Source organism: Gasterosteus aculeatus, chromosome 15, assembly GCF_964276395.1.
Source record: "Gasterosteus aculeatus chromosome 15, fGasAcu3.hap1.1, whole genome shotgun sequence".
NCBI lineage: Eukaryota > Metazoa > Chordata > Actinopteri > Perciformes > Gasterosteidae > Gasterosteus > Gasterosteus aculeatus.
Genome location: NC_135703.1, coordinates 13,623,031 through 13,639,697, shown reverse-complemented (window position 1 = coordinate 13,639,697; position 16,667 = coordinate 13,623,031). Strand labels below are relative to the sequence as shown.

The 16,667-nt window shown below is 44.6% G+C and overlaps 2 protein-coding genes across 3 annotated transcripts; both read right to left on the bottom strand.

Annotated features, from left to right (window-relative positions):
* Nucleotides 1-1,531: 1,531 nt before the first annotated feature.
* On the bottom strand, nt 1,532-7,178 carry slc39a9 (solute carrier family 39 member 9). Its single transcript, XM_040199683.2, has 7 exons — nt 6,085-7,178; nt 5,854-5,962; nt 4,718-4,921; nt 4,324-4,398; nt 3,927-4,012; nt 3,659-3,793; nt 1,532-3,534 (listed from the first exon to the last, which is right to left on the bottom strand). The coding sequence occupies exons 1-7, from the start codon at nt 6,178-6,180 to the stop codon at nt 3,301-3,303; spliced, it is 939 nt and encodes a 312-aa protein (XP_040055617.1). The 5' UTR covers nt 6,181-7,178; the 3' UTR covers nt 1,532-3,300.
* A 32-nt stretch (nt 7,179-7,210) lies between these two features.
* On the bottom strand, nt 7,211-16,388 carry rbm25a (RNA binding motif protein 25a). Of its 2 annotated transcripts, none has more exons than XM_040199680.2 (18): nt 16,196-16,388; nt 15,772-15,895; nt 15,317-15,366; nt 14,942-15,109; nt 14,556-14,613; nt 14,159-14,319; nt 13,864-14,061; nt 13,678-13,761; nt 10,731-10,993; nt 10,290-10,401; nt 10,084-10,173; nt 9,905-9,978; nt 9,656-9,806; nt 8,708-9,269; nt 8,325-8,629; nt 8,054-8,152; nt 7,879-7,926; nt 7,211-7,742 (listed from the first exon to the last, which is right to left on the bottom strand). In XM_040199680.2, exons 2-18 carry the CDS (start codon nt 15,875-15,877, stop codon nt 7,650-7,652), a joined length of 2,622 nt encoding a protein of 873 aa, XP_040055614.2. In that variant the 5' UTR covers nt 15,878-15,895; nt 16,196-16,388; the 3' UTR covers nt 7,211-7,649. The 2 variants fall into 2 exon arrangements, with proteins under 2 accessions (XP_040055614.2, XP_040055613.2); XM_040199679.2 differs by having other exon boundaries at nt 16,009-16,373.
* Nucleotides 16,389-16,667: the final 279 nt, after the last annotated feature.

Genomic DNA, 16,667 nt, shown 5'->3' with positions numbered 1-16,667 from the left:
CCGAGTGGTAAACATGCAGCTCAGCTTGGTTGAGTATCGGATTAATTTACACAACATGTGTCGGAGTGGACGGACAGCAGATTATGAGGATATCTGACAGCTCAGCCTCATGACAGAGTGCATGAGCCGGCAAACTGAAACGGGTAGAAATGCCTCTGAATGAGCGTTTCCTTTGAGGAAAATCCCACAGAGAAATGTTAAAAATGTGAACGAAAGTAACTCTTAACCTTGATGAATGCGACAAAACGGTATACATTAAAAAAAGCTTCCTATGGCAGGCATCAAATGCGTTTATTTTTTCCAACTTCCCATATTACAGAATAACTGACTGTTCTTGCAACATTTTCTGCTTGAATGAACAAAATCAGAGCATTGTCACCAGTTAAAAAAATTTATTCAAAATTTTTTTTATTATTTTTAATTTATCCGCCAGGAAACACATTGCCCAAAGTGATATTCATCAAATTATAAGTATGGAAATAAGGCAGACTCATTGTGGAATGACAGAATAAAAAGGAAAAGGAATAAAGACACACCGAGCCCCACTCAGAGTACCAGAGACGGACCTGATCCCGGATCAGCCCCAACATGTGCCGGAGGCTGGTGAAACTGCACCTGCACACATCTGGCAGGACGACGACTTTCTACAGTTCCAGACGTTTAGAGCTTCCACACGCAATGTGACGTCCAGTATTTTTTACAGGTAATGTTGCAATATATGAAGCGTTATTTAATTCAATGAAAACAAGTGTTAATGCCAGGAAGAAATGAGACTTTAAATGAGCGGTGAAGCAAAATATTTTTGTTTCTAGATTCGTTTTAACACATTTTTTAAATAGTCCAATTAGTTTATTTAACTTAAAGGGACATTTCACATATGTTCAAGTCTCATATTTACATGCTTGAGTTATTTCTGGCTGTGATAATCCCTTCTGTCCAAACCACCTCAATAACGTGACTCCAATGTAAAGAACATCCTACAGTTCCTAAAGTATGTTGGAGGCTTTGTCGGCGTCAGTAAAGTAGTTCTCTCAACTGTGAACTAAACTGTAAATGCATCTGTGCATTGTAGACTAGATGTTCTCTGCTTGGTTACACTGGTGTCACATTATTAAAGCATCTTTTCCCTGATAAAACAAACACATTGAGCCATGACAGGAACTCCCCCGCACTCAGGAGCATTAAGACATTTTTTAAATAACTAGTTATCACGTTGTGCCTTCATCCTCGAAAACTTTCTTCTCAATTAGCTTCCTACTCTGAATGATCGCCGCCTCCGTGAATAATGTCTTCTGCCAATTTTAGAGGCAGTTTCTGGGCTTAGTAGGAAAAAGTTGATATACATACTTTCATTTTGAGTATCAAAACTCTTTCAGAAACTTTCGTCATCGCTTAAATGGTGGCACATATTTTGCCTCATGGAGAAATACTTTAGCATGTCTTGAGGGAACTATTCCTTAATAACGCACACACATAGTTAATGACTCAACAGAAAAATAATAACTTAATCATTTAAGCAAAACTCTCAGAATCTTGCAACACCCATTTTATACAATGACGTGAAAATAATCTGCCAATTGAAAGACAATTAAATGAAGCGTAAGTTGCAGCCCTTAACATGATTGCAAGTGGTTGAAGGAGCGAAGCGGGACACCTGATGCCAGCGTTCAGGCAGATGAAGGGGCACACAGTGGGGCTCAGTGGGGGGGGGGGGCTTTTCATTTTGTTCACACATCCAGCATAGCACAAAATATTAAAACAGTCATGCGGCTACTGGTCTGCATGCGACCCCCCCCCCCCCCCCCCCGAAGAATCCCGGCGGGTTTCTCCTCCTCGTCGGATTTAGAGTTTCGCTGCAGAGTTGCGTTGTTGGTAAAAACGATTCCGTTTGTACATAAAACAAAGATCCGCGGCGGAGCGTCCGATGCCTCGGGTCCGAGCCGTCCAGCCGCGGCCAAAAAATGTAGGATAAAGAAACAAAACAAAAAGTCCCGTACGTGAGCGACGATCATGATTGGGGAACAGCACACATTCATACATGAGCAGGCACAGCGAGTTACACCCACAACACCCACCTGCCCTACTTCGCTTTTAATGCATCAAACGGTTACTGTTTTAGTTGTACAGAGGCAGCCATGAGGGGGGGGGGGGGGGGGGTCCAGAGTGTCTAACCGAATGACATAACCTGCGCATTAAGTATGGAGGCAAATCCTGCTGTAAAGGACGAGACATTTCCCCGATTTCATGCGTATGATTATTGCTTACGCGTGACTAGTGAGAAATAACACAGCCGAAGATGGAGAATTCTCCTCTTCTATTGAGCGAATAGTCCCGAAACTTACTTAATGCTCCGTGTTCGGCTAGTTACTCATTCAGAGCTGCTGAATAATTGGCCTCAAAAATCATATGAACACTCTATACACTCACTTTTGTCCCCTTCACCTTCTTTATGATTAAAGAAAACTAAAAAAAGCACATCCAGAGAAGTAAAACGGAAAGAATTAAAGTGACTGTTCATGTTGCGATGCAGAAACACGGCCCACAAAAAGGCAAACTGGCGATCCAGAGACGTCTGTCGGGAGCAGCTGGAGGGTCGCTCGAGGTGATCGTTCTACCTGCTCCATAAAAAGATCTCCGTTGAGAGAATCGGTCGGGAATGTCGGTGAATCACAGCGTTGTGAATGGAAATGAGGGCAGAAGGAACGCGACCGTTCAAAATCAGAGGCCATTCTGTGTGTGTCGTTGACATCCCATCACCGTGGTTACGTCCTTTCCAGCTCCCGCTTTCAGCTCGCTAATATGGCACTTGAAAATCACCTCACATTTTGTCCAAGTGTTGCAAAGATATTTTACACTGTACAAAAACCGTCTTATTCTGATCTAAATCTCACTAAGCAACTGCAATCTAGTGAAACATCCCTGTGACGATTAGAGGTCGGTTCTTTCAACAATAAGCACAATAACGACGACTCCACAGTTACCAGATTGAACAGAGCTAAAGGGTCCGACACTGGCGTGTCCCTCTAAAAGAAAAGGACTTGTGGTGTAATAAATGGACAGACAGTAGCTGGAAGATGTTTCGTCGTCAGAAAAAAAAAAAAAAAACATTGTAGTGCTGCTCCTCCGATTTCCCTCCATCATTCATTCCTTGTTTCAGGTTTAATTCATGAGAGGTCTCTCCTCCCCCCCCCTGGGCGAGCACAAGGTCCATCAGCAGACAACAAGACATATAGATCCACAATGTTCGAAGTCCCTTTCTCCGCTCTCCCCCTGTACACCCGTTCGGAATCCGCCCTGCGTCTAATGGTGGTGACCGACGGACAGCACCAGAGGAATGAGGCAGCCCAGCACCAGGGCTCCCACCTCCACCTTGCTCAGTCCCTTCCCTCCGTTCCCTCCCGCGGGGGCGTGGCTGTGGCTGCCGCCCCCGACCTCCGGGAGGACGTGGACGGTGGCCACGTAGAGGAAGGTGCCGGCGGAGAAGAGCATGGCGACGCCAGTGGCGTTGAAGTCCGACAGGGCCTCCTTGCTGCTCTGAGGAGTGGAAACACACAGAAAAACGGCGTGAGGCAAAATGACCAAAGGAATGTCGACGGCTCGGCTTTAGATCCATTTTCAAAGCCAGAGAATCATCCATCCCGTCTGCCACTCGTCTTACTTGACTGAGGCCTAAAAAGGTGAGCATGGCGAGGACGGGCGCCGCCAGGGCGAAGACCAACAGATGTTTGCGGATCCGGTTCCTCTCGAGACCGGCGTGCATCAGGAAGGACACCAGGCCGAACGCTGCTGGGGCCTGCAGACCACAGAGCGGCAGAGTTTGAGCTGCAGCTCACAATTTGCTGCTGCACGTTTATCTTTATACATGCGTATCCAATAAAATGACATATTCAGAGATCGTTTTTTTACATCTTATGAGCCATTATTACCTTATGCAACATGATGGCGACAAAGACAATGAGCTGGACGCTGGTCTGAGAGGTGGAGGCAGCAGCTCCCAGCGCCACTCCATCAGCTGCAGACAAAAGACACAGGAGCCGAGCGATCACTCATATACAGCGACGTTTTCAACATTTCGATCCTAATAGTGTATGAACCGAGAAAAAGAAATAAGAGCAACCGATGAATCCTCTTTAGAATTTTCCTTACAGCAGAATTCCTCCGCTTAAAATGTGATTTTCAACGAGTAAACGTCTTGGTAGCAGAGAATAACAGTTGTAATGTAACTGAGAAAATATTAAACACAAGGATTCTACAGCAGGACATTCGCACATCACTAATTTGTGATTGAGACTGATGAGGACAATTTGACCAGAGCAGACGTACCTGCAGCGTGGACCACCAGACCCAGAGTGGTAGTGATTTTTGAGGAGGACACTCTCGCCGCCTCTGGATCTAAGCCTTAAAGAAAAAAAAGGTTTAAGAATATATACAACAGTAGAACCAAGTACTGATGAAACTGTGTCTCCTCACTTAGTGAGAACTTTGTGGTGTCACATGTCGACAGACTTTCAACAGTTTACAGATCTTTAGCTGCTCTGGAGAACCGTTTGTAAAGTGGGTCCATCCCGGAGTTTGGCCCTCCGGGTCCAGCTTGGCTGTTACTCAACAATATGACTCCTCTGCTGAGGATGAGCACCTGATGAGGCCGCGGACGAAGCTGCTGTCACCAAGCGCCATTTTCACAGGCTTTGGGTTTGCCGTCCTTCATGACACTGACCTTCTGTGCTGTGCATGTGAGAACTGCCTATCTGGTCCACCAGCAGCATGAAGACAAAGCCCAGAACCAGAGACACTCCGATGCAGGCGTGCAGCTGCTCGTGGCTGTGCTCATGTTTCAGGCTGCCGCTCAGAGCCGCGTCCACTTCACCCTTCGTCTCGGACACCTCCACGGCCCCCACCTGGCCGTGGTTGTGGTGTGCTCCTGCAGAAACACGCAGGGACACAGGAGGTTAAAAAAAAAAGAAGAAAAAAAGGTTGTAACACATCTGATTACTTTGTCGAGTTCATTCAGAGACCGTCACAAATCCATGAAGCACTCTTTTGAGACAGAGGAACGCGTCGATACAAATGATGATAAAACAAACATCTCCATGTTTGACAACGTTTGTTGTGCAAGAATAGACCTCCACTGGTTGTTCTTTACAGCTCGCTGAACTTTGTTCTGTTTGAAACAGACGAATGTCAACATATCTCATATAATCTACTTCTGGTCTCTCCTCTGAATGCTGACAGAGAGGATCAAACGTGAAATAATCATTTTTTGTTAGAGAGTAAAAAGTAGAGAATGACAGGAAGTGGAGGAAGGTCAGCAGGACGCCCGGTCGTTTATCTGTCACATGCTTTATGAAACACAAGGCGCGCTACAATAATTTTCACTCTTCACTGATTTTACCTCGTGTCACAACATTTCCACGAAGTGTTTGTCACTACGTGCTGTGACACAAGGGGACACGCTGGTCCTCCTCAGGCTGTCAAACTTAGTTCTTAGTTCTTACACTGAAATATTCACTTTTTAAAACATTTGCATTCTATCACCCTTGTGGAATTACTGGTTTGATGTTTAATTCACAACTAAAGAAATATTGCAATGAAACGAAGTCAGCTTTGGGAGTATCTGCTAGTTAGAAAGAAAACTAAGTTCCTGTAATGTGAGTATTTTGCAGCTTGAGTCTCATGCATCCCTTTAGATTTGGTCTATGTGGTATTTTACTGCACATTGAACAAAGAGTTAGTCCCTTTGGACCTTGTCAAATAGTACCAGATATTATTCACGGTTTTCTAACAATGTATCGACTAAAGCGTCGCAGCGTACTAATATCTACACCGATCGCCGACTGTTTGGGTGAAGTCTACCTTCGAGTATTTCTTCATAAAGTGCGTGGACCCCCTCGGGGATGATGACAGCCAGTGCGGTTCCACACAGCAGCCCCGCGCCGAGCACCGTGATCAGCTTCAGCCTTTCCTGGAGACACACAAGCGCAATCGGTGCTTCTTTAGATTTACAAGGGCGGACAGAGATTCGTCTTTGACCATTTGGAAACAACGCGTTCTGAGTTTACAAAGCTCGGCGTGTCACAGACTTACCTCGGAGAAGTTGACTGCTAAAGGTATCGTCCCGGCCACGTAACATCCCACTAACATCGCAAGAGACAGCAGGCTGATCGAGCTAAAATCGTCCATGACTGCACTTGTATCTTCAGCTAATCTTCTAAACCATCAAAAGCAACCAGCACGTATGGTCTTAGCACCGTCTTTTATTCACTGCTCGTGGAGTTAAACGACATTGCCTGTCGCTGTTGGTTGGGGGGGAAGTAGTTGAATAAACACACGTCCCCGTTTCTGGTAAAACAGTTCAGGTCGCTGCGAAACATCCACGTTAACAAGCCACCGCCAATCTGAGACGCTTCAGCGGCCGGCCTCGACAACGTTAGCAAAGCTAAGGTAACTAGCTTCGGTAGCTCCTCTGGTCTTAAACTCACGAATGCGGAATCCCGACACGTTAATGCTGGATTGCAAACATCCGTTACCTCAAGTATTTTTTTCCAGATTCAACTGTCACTCAACAACAATAACAATCACAATGCTACTTGCAACCGATTTGGTTTGCAGCTAGCTAGCTAGCTACCAGTACATCCTGTTTGGTACTGAAAGAAAGTACTTCCGGGTCACAACTCATTTTGACGTTTAACCTGTCCACGTAAACCTGCCATGCTGCCACGTATCTGCGCAACTCGTTGGGAGAAAAACCAGGAAGTAGAATGATAGAAAAGATCGTTTTGATTTTAACCCAAGGTGTTTTATACATTTTATTTTTTATTCCTTTATATACATATATATTCTGTTGACATTAAAGATAAAATCTAAAAAGCATTGTTAGTAGCTATGATACATTTATAAATACTACTAAATACCGGAGCGGAGCAAAGTTATGAAACTGAGCACAATGCACTTGAAAACTACTTAATATGAATCGGTAATTCAGGAAATATTCAACCAAGAAAATAAATACATTACATACACTAAAAAAGTTAATTTATCAATTATAAATGCTACAACAGATTATGAATATCGTAGCATGTATGAACTTAATTCTGCAAGTTTAATCGCTAGAAAAGACACAAAATAAAAAAATCTGAGAAGGAATATATACTTGAAATCCACCAAAATAAAAATTAAATATTTAGAAAAAAAGAAAGAAAGAAGAAAAACATTTTATTTAAAAAAGCATATTTATTAGTTAACACAATGGAGCAGTGCCTCAACATGACAACAGTAAATCAAAAAGAGTCCAACATTGTGGGTGGATTGCAACCATCTTTTGTCTCAACAGCATCAATAAAAGGACAAAAAATACAACCAAGTTTTATCATGCAATATGTTTGTGCAAACCCTTCCTGTTCACAGCTCTCACACACACACACACACACACACACACACACACACACACACACACACACACACACACACACACACACACACACACACACACACACACACACACACACACACACACACACACACACACACACACACACACACACACACGGAATGGAGGGTGTATGGGCACGTTGTTTAAAGTCTGTTGGACCAGAAAACTGTGGTTAGCAGAGCTGTGATCTTAGGAAGTCAGACAGAGAGACACGTTGTCTTTATTTCACCAGACCGATCTTCTTTGCTTCAGTTTCATATATCAACAGCCTCCACATCTTTACTATGAAGACTTCTGCTTCTTCGTCAAGAACCTAAACACAAACAGTCAGTTTAGAGAAACTCCACATCAAAAAAGCTCCAGGCTTTAAGTATAAATCAATACTTAGGTCCAAATAACTCTCATGAAATATCAATTCGAACACACTTTGGCCGTTTGACTCAACTTACCATGGCAACATCATCAAGAATACCCTGAGGGGTGCTATGTGCCATCACCTGAGTACATAAGAACAAGTCTCAGACACACAAACTAAAATCTATCAATGATTATTACTAATGAATTAATTCAGTAGCGTTGATATTTTTAGCGAGAAACATTGTTTTGAATTCAATAATCACAAACCTTTGAACAGACAAAATCAACCAGTGTAGCTTCCTCCTCGCCGATATATTCGATAATCTTCTTATTGATCCATGGTTTAATGCGACGATCCATCAGGGTCTAAAGAAAGAAAATTCAGAACATATGGCCACATTTTCTATGACTGATCATGTTGTCCCTGCAAACCCCCCCAAAAGAGCAGAATATTACACCCCAACACTTTCTTTGACGTTTTGAGGCGTGTTACATTATAATGTTAATGAAATTGTTGCAAACTGAAATGCCTCCTCACCGAGTCGACCATGGTCCAGTCCAGAGGATAGGTGAAGAGCTCCGGCCTGGCCGTGGGGATCTTCTCGATAAGGCTCTTTATGTGCTTGCGTTTCTCCTCTGTGTTGACGCTACCTTTGGCCCCTGGGATTTCCGCCCCATCCAGCCCCAGGCTCTTGTCGTCATCGCCGTAGTCCAGCGGGACAAGTTTCCTCTTGCGAGGCTGCTCGTCGGCCTCCTCGTGGTCGAACTGGTTGAAGACACTTTTCCCGGTCGCCAGCTTCTTCCGCTTTCCCACGCTGAGCTGGCTGGGACTGTTGGTGGCACCTGGAGAAGAGAAACACTAGTTAGGTGTACTAGAAGGAGCGGAACCCTCCGTGTCCTCGGGATCGCTACTGTACGCACCCAGTTTAAGACTAAGAATCTTGGGCCGATGCTCCTCCAGGGGTTGGACCTCGGGGGTGTTTTCGCCGGGAATGATGATGCCGCAGGGGGAATCGTTGCCAGGCGTGTTGGGAGTCGCGTTCCCGCTGGCGGAGGACACGGATGGAGCAGTGGTGATGATGGGTTTGAGCTGCGGCTTGGCCTCTTGTGAGTCCTCGCCATCGCGGTAGTCTTCCTCCTCCCCGACTTCCTCCTCGTCATCTTCCGAGTGCTGCTGGGGGACCCGAGGCATCGGCTCAGCGGGTCTCCCCGACCCTCTCTTCTCCCGCTCTCGTTCGCGGTCCCGTTCTCGTTCGCGGTCTCGTTCCCGCTCACGGTCTCTTTCCCGGTCTCGTTCCCGTTCTCTTTCTCGGTCTCGTTCGCGGTCCCGTTCACGGTCCCGTTCACGTTCGCGTTCGCGTTCCCGTTCACGTTCCCGTTCCCGTTCCCGTTCACGTTCCTTGTGAGCCTTCTCCTGGCTCACATCCTCCTCGGGTTCGAGTTTCAGAGGAGGCTGCCGTCTACGCTCTGCCTCCTCCTCCATCTGAACAAATTCACGCGACACATTAATTTCTAATTTGTGTCAGAAACAAATATCTGGTGACTGGTGGGATATTTTATATGAATGCCTGTTGTATTACAAAACGAAAAAGAACACAAAAAGCACGGATAGACAGATCAAAAATCTTAAACTCAACTTTAAGAAGTTGATCTGTGACATTTGGTTGGATATCAGAGTAACGAGAGTCTAAATCTTTCTTTACCTTTTTCTGCTGTAATCCTGTAAATTTCCCCGCTGCGGGACTAAGAATAATCTTGTGTTATCTCTTATATATTTTGTTTTACTCTGGAATGGTTTCTGGTATACATGGCAGTTAAGATATCGGCTTGCTGGTCACCAAAGAGGACGGAACTGAAGGAGCGTCTCACCCTCTGCAGCTCGGCGTCGGGGTCGGGGTGACCTTCAGCCAGAAGCCTCTGTCTGATCTCCTCCAGCTCCTCCTTCTCCCTCTTCCGGTCGCGCTCGTCCAGTTCGGTTTCCTTTTCCCGGTCACGGAGCCGCTTCTGCAAAGCGCTGCCCCTGGAGATGAGAAAAAGAAGTCAAGGGCCAACGAATGCAAAGACGAAGGAAAAAATACCGTCTGCCTCACACTCCTAAACGTGCACCAAGATAATCACCTGTAGTATTTTGGGTCGTCTCGGTCATCGTCATAATCTTCAAGGAATTCTTTCAGCCTTTTGGCTTCTTTCATCTGAATTTAAAAACACAAGTGACAAAATGTGGAGCAGCGTTACAAATTGAGTTCCGCATTGATCATTTGCTCGCTATCTGGGGGGAGGTGTGCGCGCATGTGCACCGTTTCCCGGCGCCGCTCATCCTCTCGCTCCGTCTCTTTGCTGTAGTCACGAGCCTTCTTCCTCTCGCGGATCTCCCAGTTTTTCAGGCGCTTTCAGAAGAAAAACTATTTTAACCATCACTCAGTCAGACATCAACAAATGAGTCATAAGCCAATTATCTTTTGTTTCATTGATTTAAATCAGATAGGAGAGATTCTTAATCTACCTCTTGGTAGGCCGCCTCCTTGTCTCTAAGCCTCCTCTCGAGTCTCCTTCGTTCATAAACGTCCTCCTCGTCTTCCTCGCGGTCTCTTTTTTTTTCTTCTCTTGTCCTCTCTCTGCAAAATTTGATTAAATGAGTCCAGCAGCAGGAAAACTGCACAAAAAGGTTAAGCTCCCCTTGTAGACAGTGTTGTTTACTGAAGTTGTTTAATTATTTTAGATTTGCATGAGCGGTTTACTTTAGGGTTCATACAGCTGTAAGAGTAAAGGGGTAACAGTCAAATTTAAGCACTTTCAAGGTACCTAAACCTAGAAGCTAAAGGTCTGCCGGTAAAGAAGAGAATTCTGTGTTCGTTATCAGATTCCTTTCGATGTTTTGATGCAGACTCTCTCGCAGTACAAATACATGGAGATGCTTTATTTGGACATCACGGGTCCCACTGACCTCGATCTGCTTCGGCCTTCACTGACGTCTCGACTCCTCTCCCTTTCGCGCTCCCGCTCGCGCTCCTTCGTCCTCTCCCGCTCCCTCTCCCGCTCGCGGTCTCGGTCTCTTTCCCGCTCCTTGTCCCTCTCTCTCTCCCTCTCCTTCTCTTTCTCGCGATCGCGGCGCTCCCTCTCGCGCTCCCGCTCTTTGTCCCTTTCTCTCCTTTCCCTCTCGACCTCCAGTCGCTCCTTTTCTTTCTTGCCTTTTTCCTCCTCAAGTTTCTGCAGGAGCCCGACAACAAGAAAACAGGGAGAATAAAAACGTCTTCAATAGATGATCAATACTGAAAGGGTCATACTAAAACACACGAGTAAACATGTTGTGAGCACGGAATGATTTTGACTCCCTCGGCCAGACATGCTCACATACTGCCATGACTCATTGCCTTGGAGAGGCGGGCTGCTGCAAGTGAGGAAGTCCGCTTAGCTCTGGTGTTTCCTCCAGGAATAGGGGTCCGCTGTTTGAGCAGGTTTGATAGAGACACCGCTCAATTCACGACACACCATAAATTACAGGTCAGTCTTGAAACACACCTACGTTTGTTGAAGTTACGGGGAGAAGAGATTAAACCTTTGACCAGTGAAAGTTTTCCAATGTTATTTTTTTTCTTTCTATTTACGTCCTGTCCCCAGCCGTCCCCATAATCACCAACACTAATATTGAACGGTTTATTTTTGCATATGTAACAGGTCAACTTGACCCCTGCAGTTACTCTGTGGTGATCGGAGATTATGCTCTGATGTAATAAGGGGCCATTCCAATAAACTAAATAAAATACTGGCAAAGCCATACGCCCACTTTTTAAAAATCAATGTCAAATGCTGAACTGCAATAGATCGGACCTGACAGAGGAGGTACTGTGGGATAACAGAGTGCTTCATGCAGTCCACTTCACAGGATTCCTTGGGTTTAATTGAAAGTAGGGATAACGGCATTACACATGCCGAGTCAGCTTCCGTTCTAACCCGGCCTCCAGTGTAAAACGCCCGGGTTTGTTCTTAATTATGGGTGCCAAGTGGATTAAAACAAGCCCAGGCTTAACATGGCAAATGGCCCGTCTAAGTGAATTACATAATGACTTTTCTACGTCGCCCAATGAGATTCAAGGGAGAAGTACCAGGCCCCCAATGTGGGAGTCGTGTGCAGAGCGGCAGACGGCAACTGGAAATAAATTGTATGGAACTATGAGGACATCTGAATCCAGGTATTTTTGTATGTGTTTTGTGCGTCAAGAAAAGGGTCTCATGTTTGACCGTGTATGAAACCAGGATGCAAATCTCTTGATTTGAACCCCCAATTGCTGCGTGTACGTAGGCTAAATATCGTGTTGTATAGCCGTAAACCCTGTTGCTTGTTTGAGTTCCAACTGGTTGACATAAAAATCATTCTACAGACCGTTTTGGAGCTATTGGTGTGCAACTCACAGGTGATGAACTACGGTTTCAGCACTTCTCTGCCCCTACACATCCTAGAGGCTACGTGTGGAAGGAAAAGCAGTGGGAATTCAAGACAATTAGAAAGAAACAAAACCTGCGAAGCAGTACGTCTCATTATGGTTCATCCACGTCAATAACAATCAATAAAAACTTTAAAGTCATGTCTGACACAAACTAGTTATTCCATTAGACCACAAAGAAATGAGGGAAACGTTCTTACCTGTAGGTTGTCTTCTGGTGTTTATTTGGACTCTCCGACCCAATAAATGATATAAAAACCTCGACCGAGTGGGACCGACACTTCAAAAAGTCAGATTCAACAAATCTCTAAGAGATGTTGGTGTTTGGTGATATTGGGAATATGGGGCCAAATGTTGAGTGATAATCAAAATATTAAAAGGAGAGATTTGGAGCCACCTGCAGTACGTGTTTGGCCTCTTTTGAACCTCACTTCAGCACTAACAATCCAACGTGACTCGTGAATGCACCCTTATGCATCACATCATGTTTGTCCTGTTCATTTCATGGGCTACCTAACGGGGAAGACTACGACCCAGAAAGGAAGAAGAAATAAAACGAAGGCAAATAAATAAGCAATAAAAGCACTTACCTTGTATGTCTTCAGACCACAGAGTGCTGTGGAGGGGCGCTCCCTGCTTTAGTAATACTACATGCTGCAGTTCAAAATACTGCAGTGGTTAGGCTCAATCAGTACGTGTGTGTCCTTCAGAACACATAATGTATCATCCAAGGACCTGCAGAGGTTCACTGGGCCTCTGTAGCACTCGAAAACAAGTGCTACATGCATCACTAGCAATTTGTGCATTCCAATTCCAGCACTACTTTGTTCCCAGTCCACACAAGAAAATGGAAATAATGCAGGTGAACTGAGAGCCAGTTGCCCCTCTGCAAACCCTCCAGAAGGGAGCGCCCAACAAGAGTAAAGAAGAAATGAAAGATCATACTTACATCCTATCCTCGCAACTTTTTCCAAAGCTGAGATTCTGAGATTCATCTTGCTCTAGTCACCAAATGAACTCTACCACATTGGTGGGGTTTAATCAATAGATTAGCTTTAGATGGAATTTCACATTGTGTCCATGCACTCTGTGTGATGACTTTAGCTTGTGCAGAGCTAAAACCTTTAATCTCAAATCAGTAAGAAGAGTAACAACTCTTGTCCAGTTTGGAAACACTGACAGATACTAGAACACCGTCTACGAACGTATCAACATCCACTATTCTCTATTCCTTTAATGTTTCAATTTGACTAACTAATCAAATCATTAACACACCACCTCCTTACTATAGTGGACAGTAACAGAACTGTCTTATGGCAGAACTACCTCCAGAAATTATGCATACATATATTTTGCTGCTCCATTTGCGGTTGAGGAATTTTCTACATACAAATGTGGAGGATTTCTTCTCCAAAACGTAAATGACAGCGTAATAACAGCAGCTTTTACCTTGTGCGTGTCCCGGAATTTACTGATCTCTCTGGAAATCAAGTCTCTCTTGTCATCCTCCATCTCCATGGCATTGATATCCTCCTTAAAGGGAAGAAACAACACACAATAAAAAACAAACTCAGTACTCATTAGTTACTACGATAATCTACAAATCACACACCATCTTCATTGTGACAACAATACCTCCTCTTTCTTCTCCTTCCGCTTCTTGTTGCGAGGTTGACTGTCGGGGTCCTGTGAGGGTGCGTTGAGCTCACTCGCATACTCTCGGATGAGGACTTCTATTGCGCCCTTCACAACCTGGTCACGACGCAGGGTCTCTTCATCAACAACCTCCTCCTCCTCCTCCTCGTCCCCGTTCTTAGACGCATCACTGGCCTCCTGTATGTTGCAGACAGAACGATTAGGCCTGTAAACACAACTCACGTGTAACCCAATCAGAAGGGATGATCTTTTCCTCAGCAGGTGAGCAGCATACCCCGTTGGCGCTCCGCCTCTTGGCCTTCCACTCGTCGAGCTGGGCCTTGGTCTTGGCATCTACCTTCACCAGCAGCTTCTTATCACCCAGGAGCAACTCGTGCAGAAGTCTGAGGGCCCGTAGTGTGGATTCAGGCTCCTTGTACTCACAGAATCCAAAAGCTTACAGCCGAGGAGAGCAGAACCGACAGTTAGTTTGATAGATAATAAAGAATTAGCTGTATTTAGCTTTAAAGTCGTTGTGTAAATTTGTGCCCCAAAACAAATGTTAAATCTGTAGAATGTGTTGGGATGAATAGTCCCAAATGAGATTACAGAGATACTATAATGCAGTACCTTACATAGTAACGTGCATTCACATCAATAGCAAAGGTTTAAATGGGTGGTCCCATTTTTACCTTGAAGCTTCCCAGAGGCACCTTGAACCCTTTTCCAGCTAAGAACAATACCACATTTCTGTATTGAAAGAAAACAGGAATTCATTAATTTCCAATGACAGGTGACATTATTAATTCATTATCAATAAATCACTAATAAGGAACTGATGAAACAGTATTTGGTTTTCTCTGAGCCATATGTTCACAGGGACTTGTCAGTGGATACGAGAGGTGAGTCATGCGCAGCAACAATCAAAAGGCCTTATGGAGGCGCAGAAAAAAAGCTTTGTATGAAAAGGGTGCTGCTAACTTCGATGTGTCGAAGTGTCGAACCATCCGACACCCAAACATCTATACCTTGAACTTTATTTGAACATCTCCAGAGTGGATACAGACGGTCAACTCACCGCTAGAAGCTGTCTGACTAACATGTCGGATGCTTTTTCAGAGATGTTCCCTACAAAAACGGTGGTGGTGGGGCCGCTGCAGTCGTCCGTGTCCTTTGCTCTGACGTTGAGCTCCTTCTTTGGAAGCATCGGCTTGTGTGTTACAGAGACTGTGGTCGGCACAAGAACCTGCAACAAGGAATTAACATTTTAGGTATCACAGTGATTTATTGTCGCTCTGAATAAGATGACAACAAAAGAAGTATTTAACAATACGTTTAAACATCAGTTAAACGGGCCAAAACAAACTGCAGGACTGGAGCTAAATGGATAGCTGTGGGGACTATTTATTCATCCACAACAGCTGATGCTTAAATGCACATGTTTCGGACTCACTGTGGTTGTTGGGGTCACGACACCCATATGAACTGGGATCATCGGAGTACCTGGAAATACAAAATTAACAAAATACAATAAGCACACCCTGTATCACAGCATACAAATACATCCGACCTTTGTGTTTTTGATTTCCTGAGGTAACAACCAACTACATATAACAAGGAAATGCTGAAGGCTGTCTTTGTTTAATTAGTAATTTACTGTATATAGTATTTAAGCTACAAGAACTTATCTATAACATGTCTGGAAAGGACATGTTATAGATAAGTCAAGTACCAGGGTACATCTACAACGTCACCTTCTGCGCCTTCATTTTCAGAGGCAGCGCTGAGTTGTTGAAATGAAAGACAACAAACACGAACTCCTCGCAGCGTCGGAACCAACGATCACACACACGCACACAGAGGAAACGGCTGTTTCTGCTGATGTAGTGTGAACCTCTGTGACGTTACCTGGCGGGACACCCGGGGCGAATCCCGCGTACTGAGGAGGTGGGATCCTGGGAGGCAACTGCGGGATGCCGATCTGCTGGCGATTGAGCGGAGGAGGGTAAGACATCCCGAAATACACAGGAACCTGTAACGAAGGAAGGATGCTCAGTTGAAGAGCACAAGAGGGAAAAATACATAGTTGACGCTGTTCAGGGTTAAGTTGGTAATGTCGATTTCATCATTGTATTACATGTTTACCATGGTTAGTGATGCTGACCGGCTAACGCTACTAACTAACTAGGTATGATCCTTGCTTAGCCGAAAATTGGGCTTCCTCCACGTTTGACGTTAACTAGCTAAATTAGCTCAAGCTAGCTAGCTAGCACTCACTGTGTGGCCTTGCTAGTTCACGTTAGCTGCAGCGGTCATGTGAGAATTTACTCACCTGTTGTTAAGTGTTAAATAAACCCCAGCGTCTGATAATACTATGGCTTATCCGAGTAAAATCCCATTAAATAGGGTTAACAAAAAAGCTAACGCTACAGATTAGCGTTATAATTGCCACCGGCGCGCAGTCAGAACACCTATGGATACAAATAACTGGGACCTATTCTTTTCGAAATGAATCATGGGAGAGCACAGCTCTGCGTGGGCTTTTCTTACCCTAAACTTGGTCTACCAGGGAATCATACTTTAAAATAAAATGCGGCAATATTATTTTCCACACTGTAAAACAAAGAACAAGACACTACCGATGTTAGCAAATATTTTTAAATGGGTGGCAAAACATACTTTGTTCATATAATAGGAAAAATCTATTTGTAACACTATGTGACGGAGGGAGGTAATACATCAAAGCAAGAAACATCCATTAAAGTAAAATGTCCCATGAATAAAAATATCTGCTGTGAAGGTTT

Bases quoted from the DNA above. Each gene is read 5' to 3' on its own strand.
- slc39a9 (XM_040199683.2), bottom strand. From the start codon at position 6,180: ATGGACGATTTTAGCTCGATCAGCCTGCTGTCTCTTGCGATGTTAGTG. The intron at 4,922-5,853 runs GTAGACTTCACC...GTGTTTCTGCAG, and splicing joins TTATGAAGAAATACTCGAAG to GAGCACACCACAACCACGGC. The intron at 4,013-4,323 runs GTACGTCTGCTC...TTTTGTCTGCAG, and splicing joins TCTGGTGGTCCACGCTGCAG to CTGATGGAGTGGCGCTGGGA.
- rbm25a (XM_040199679.2), bottom strand. The intron at 14,614-14,941 runs GTGAGTTGACCG...CTTTCAATACAG, and splicing joins TAGTCAGACAGCTTCTAGCG to AAATGTGGTATTGTTCTTAG. The intron at 10,402-10,730 runs GTCAGTGGGACC...CAAATTTTGCAG, and splicing joins GAAGGCCGAAGCAGATCGAG to AGAGAGGACAAGAGAAGAAA.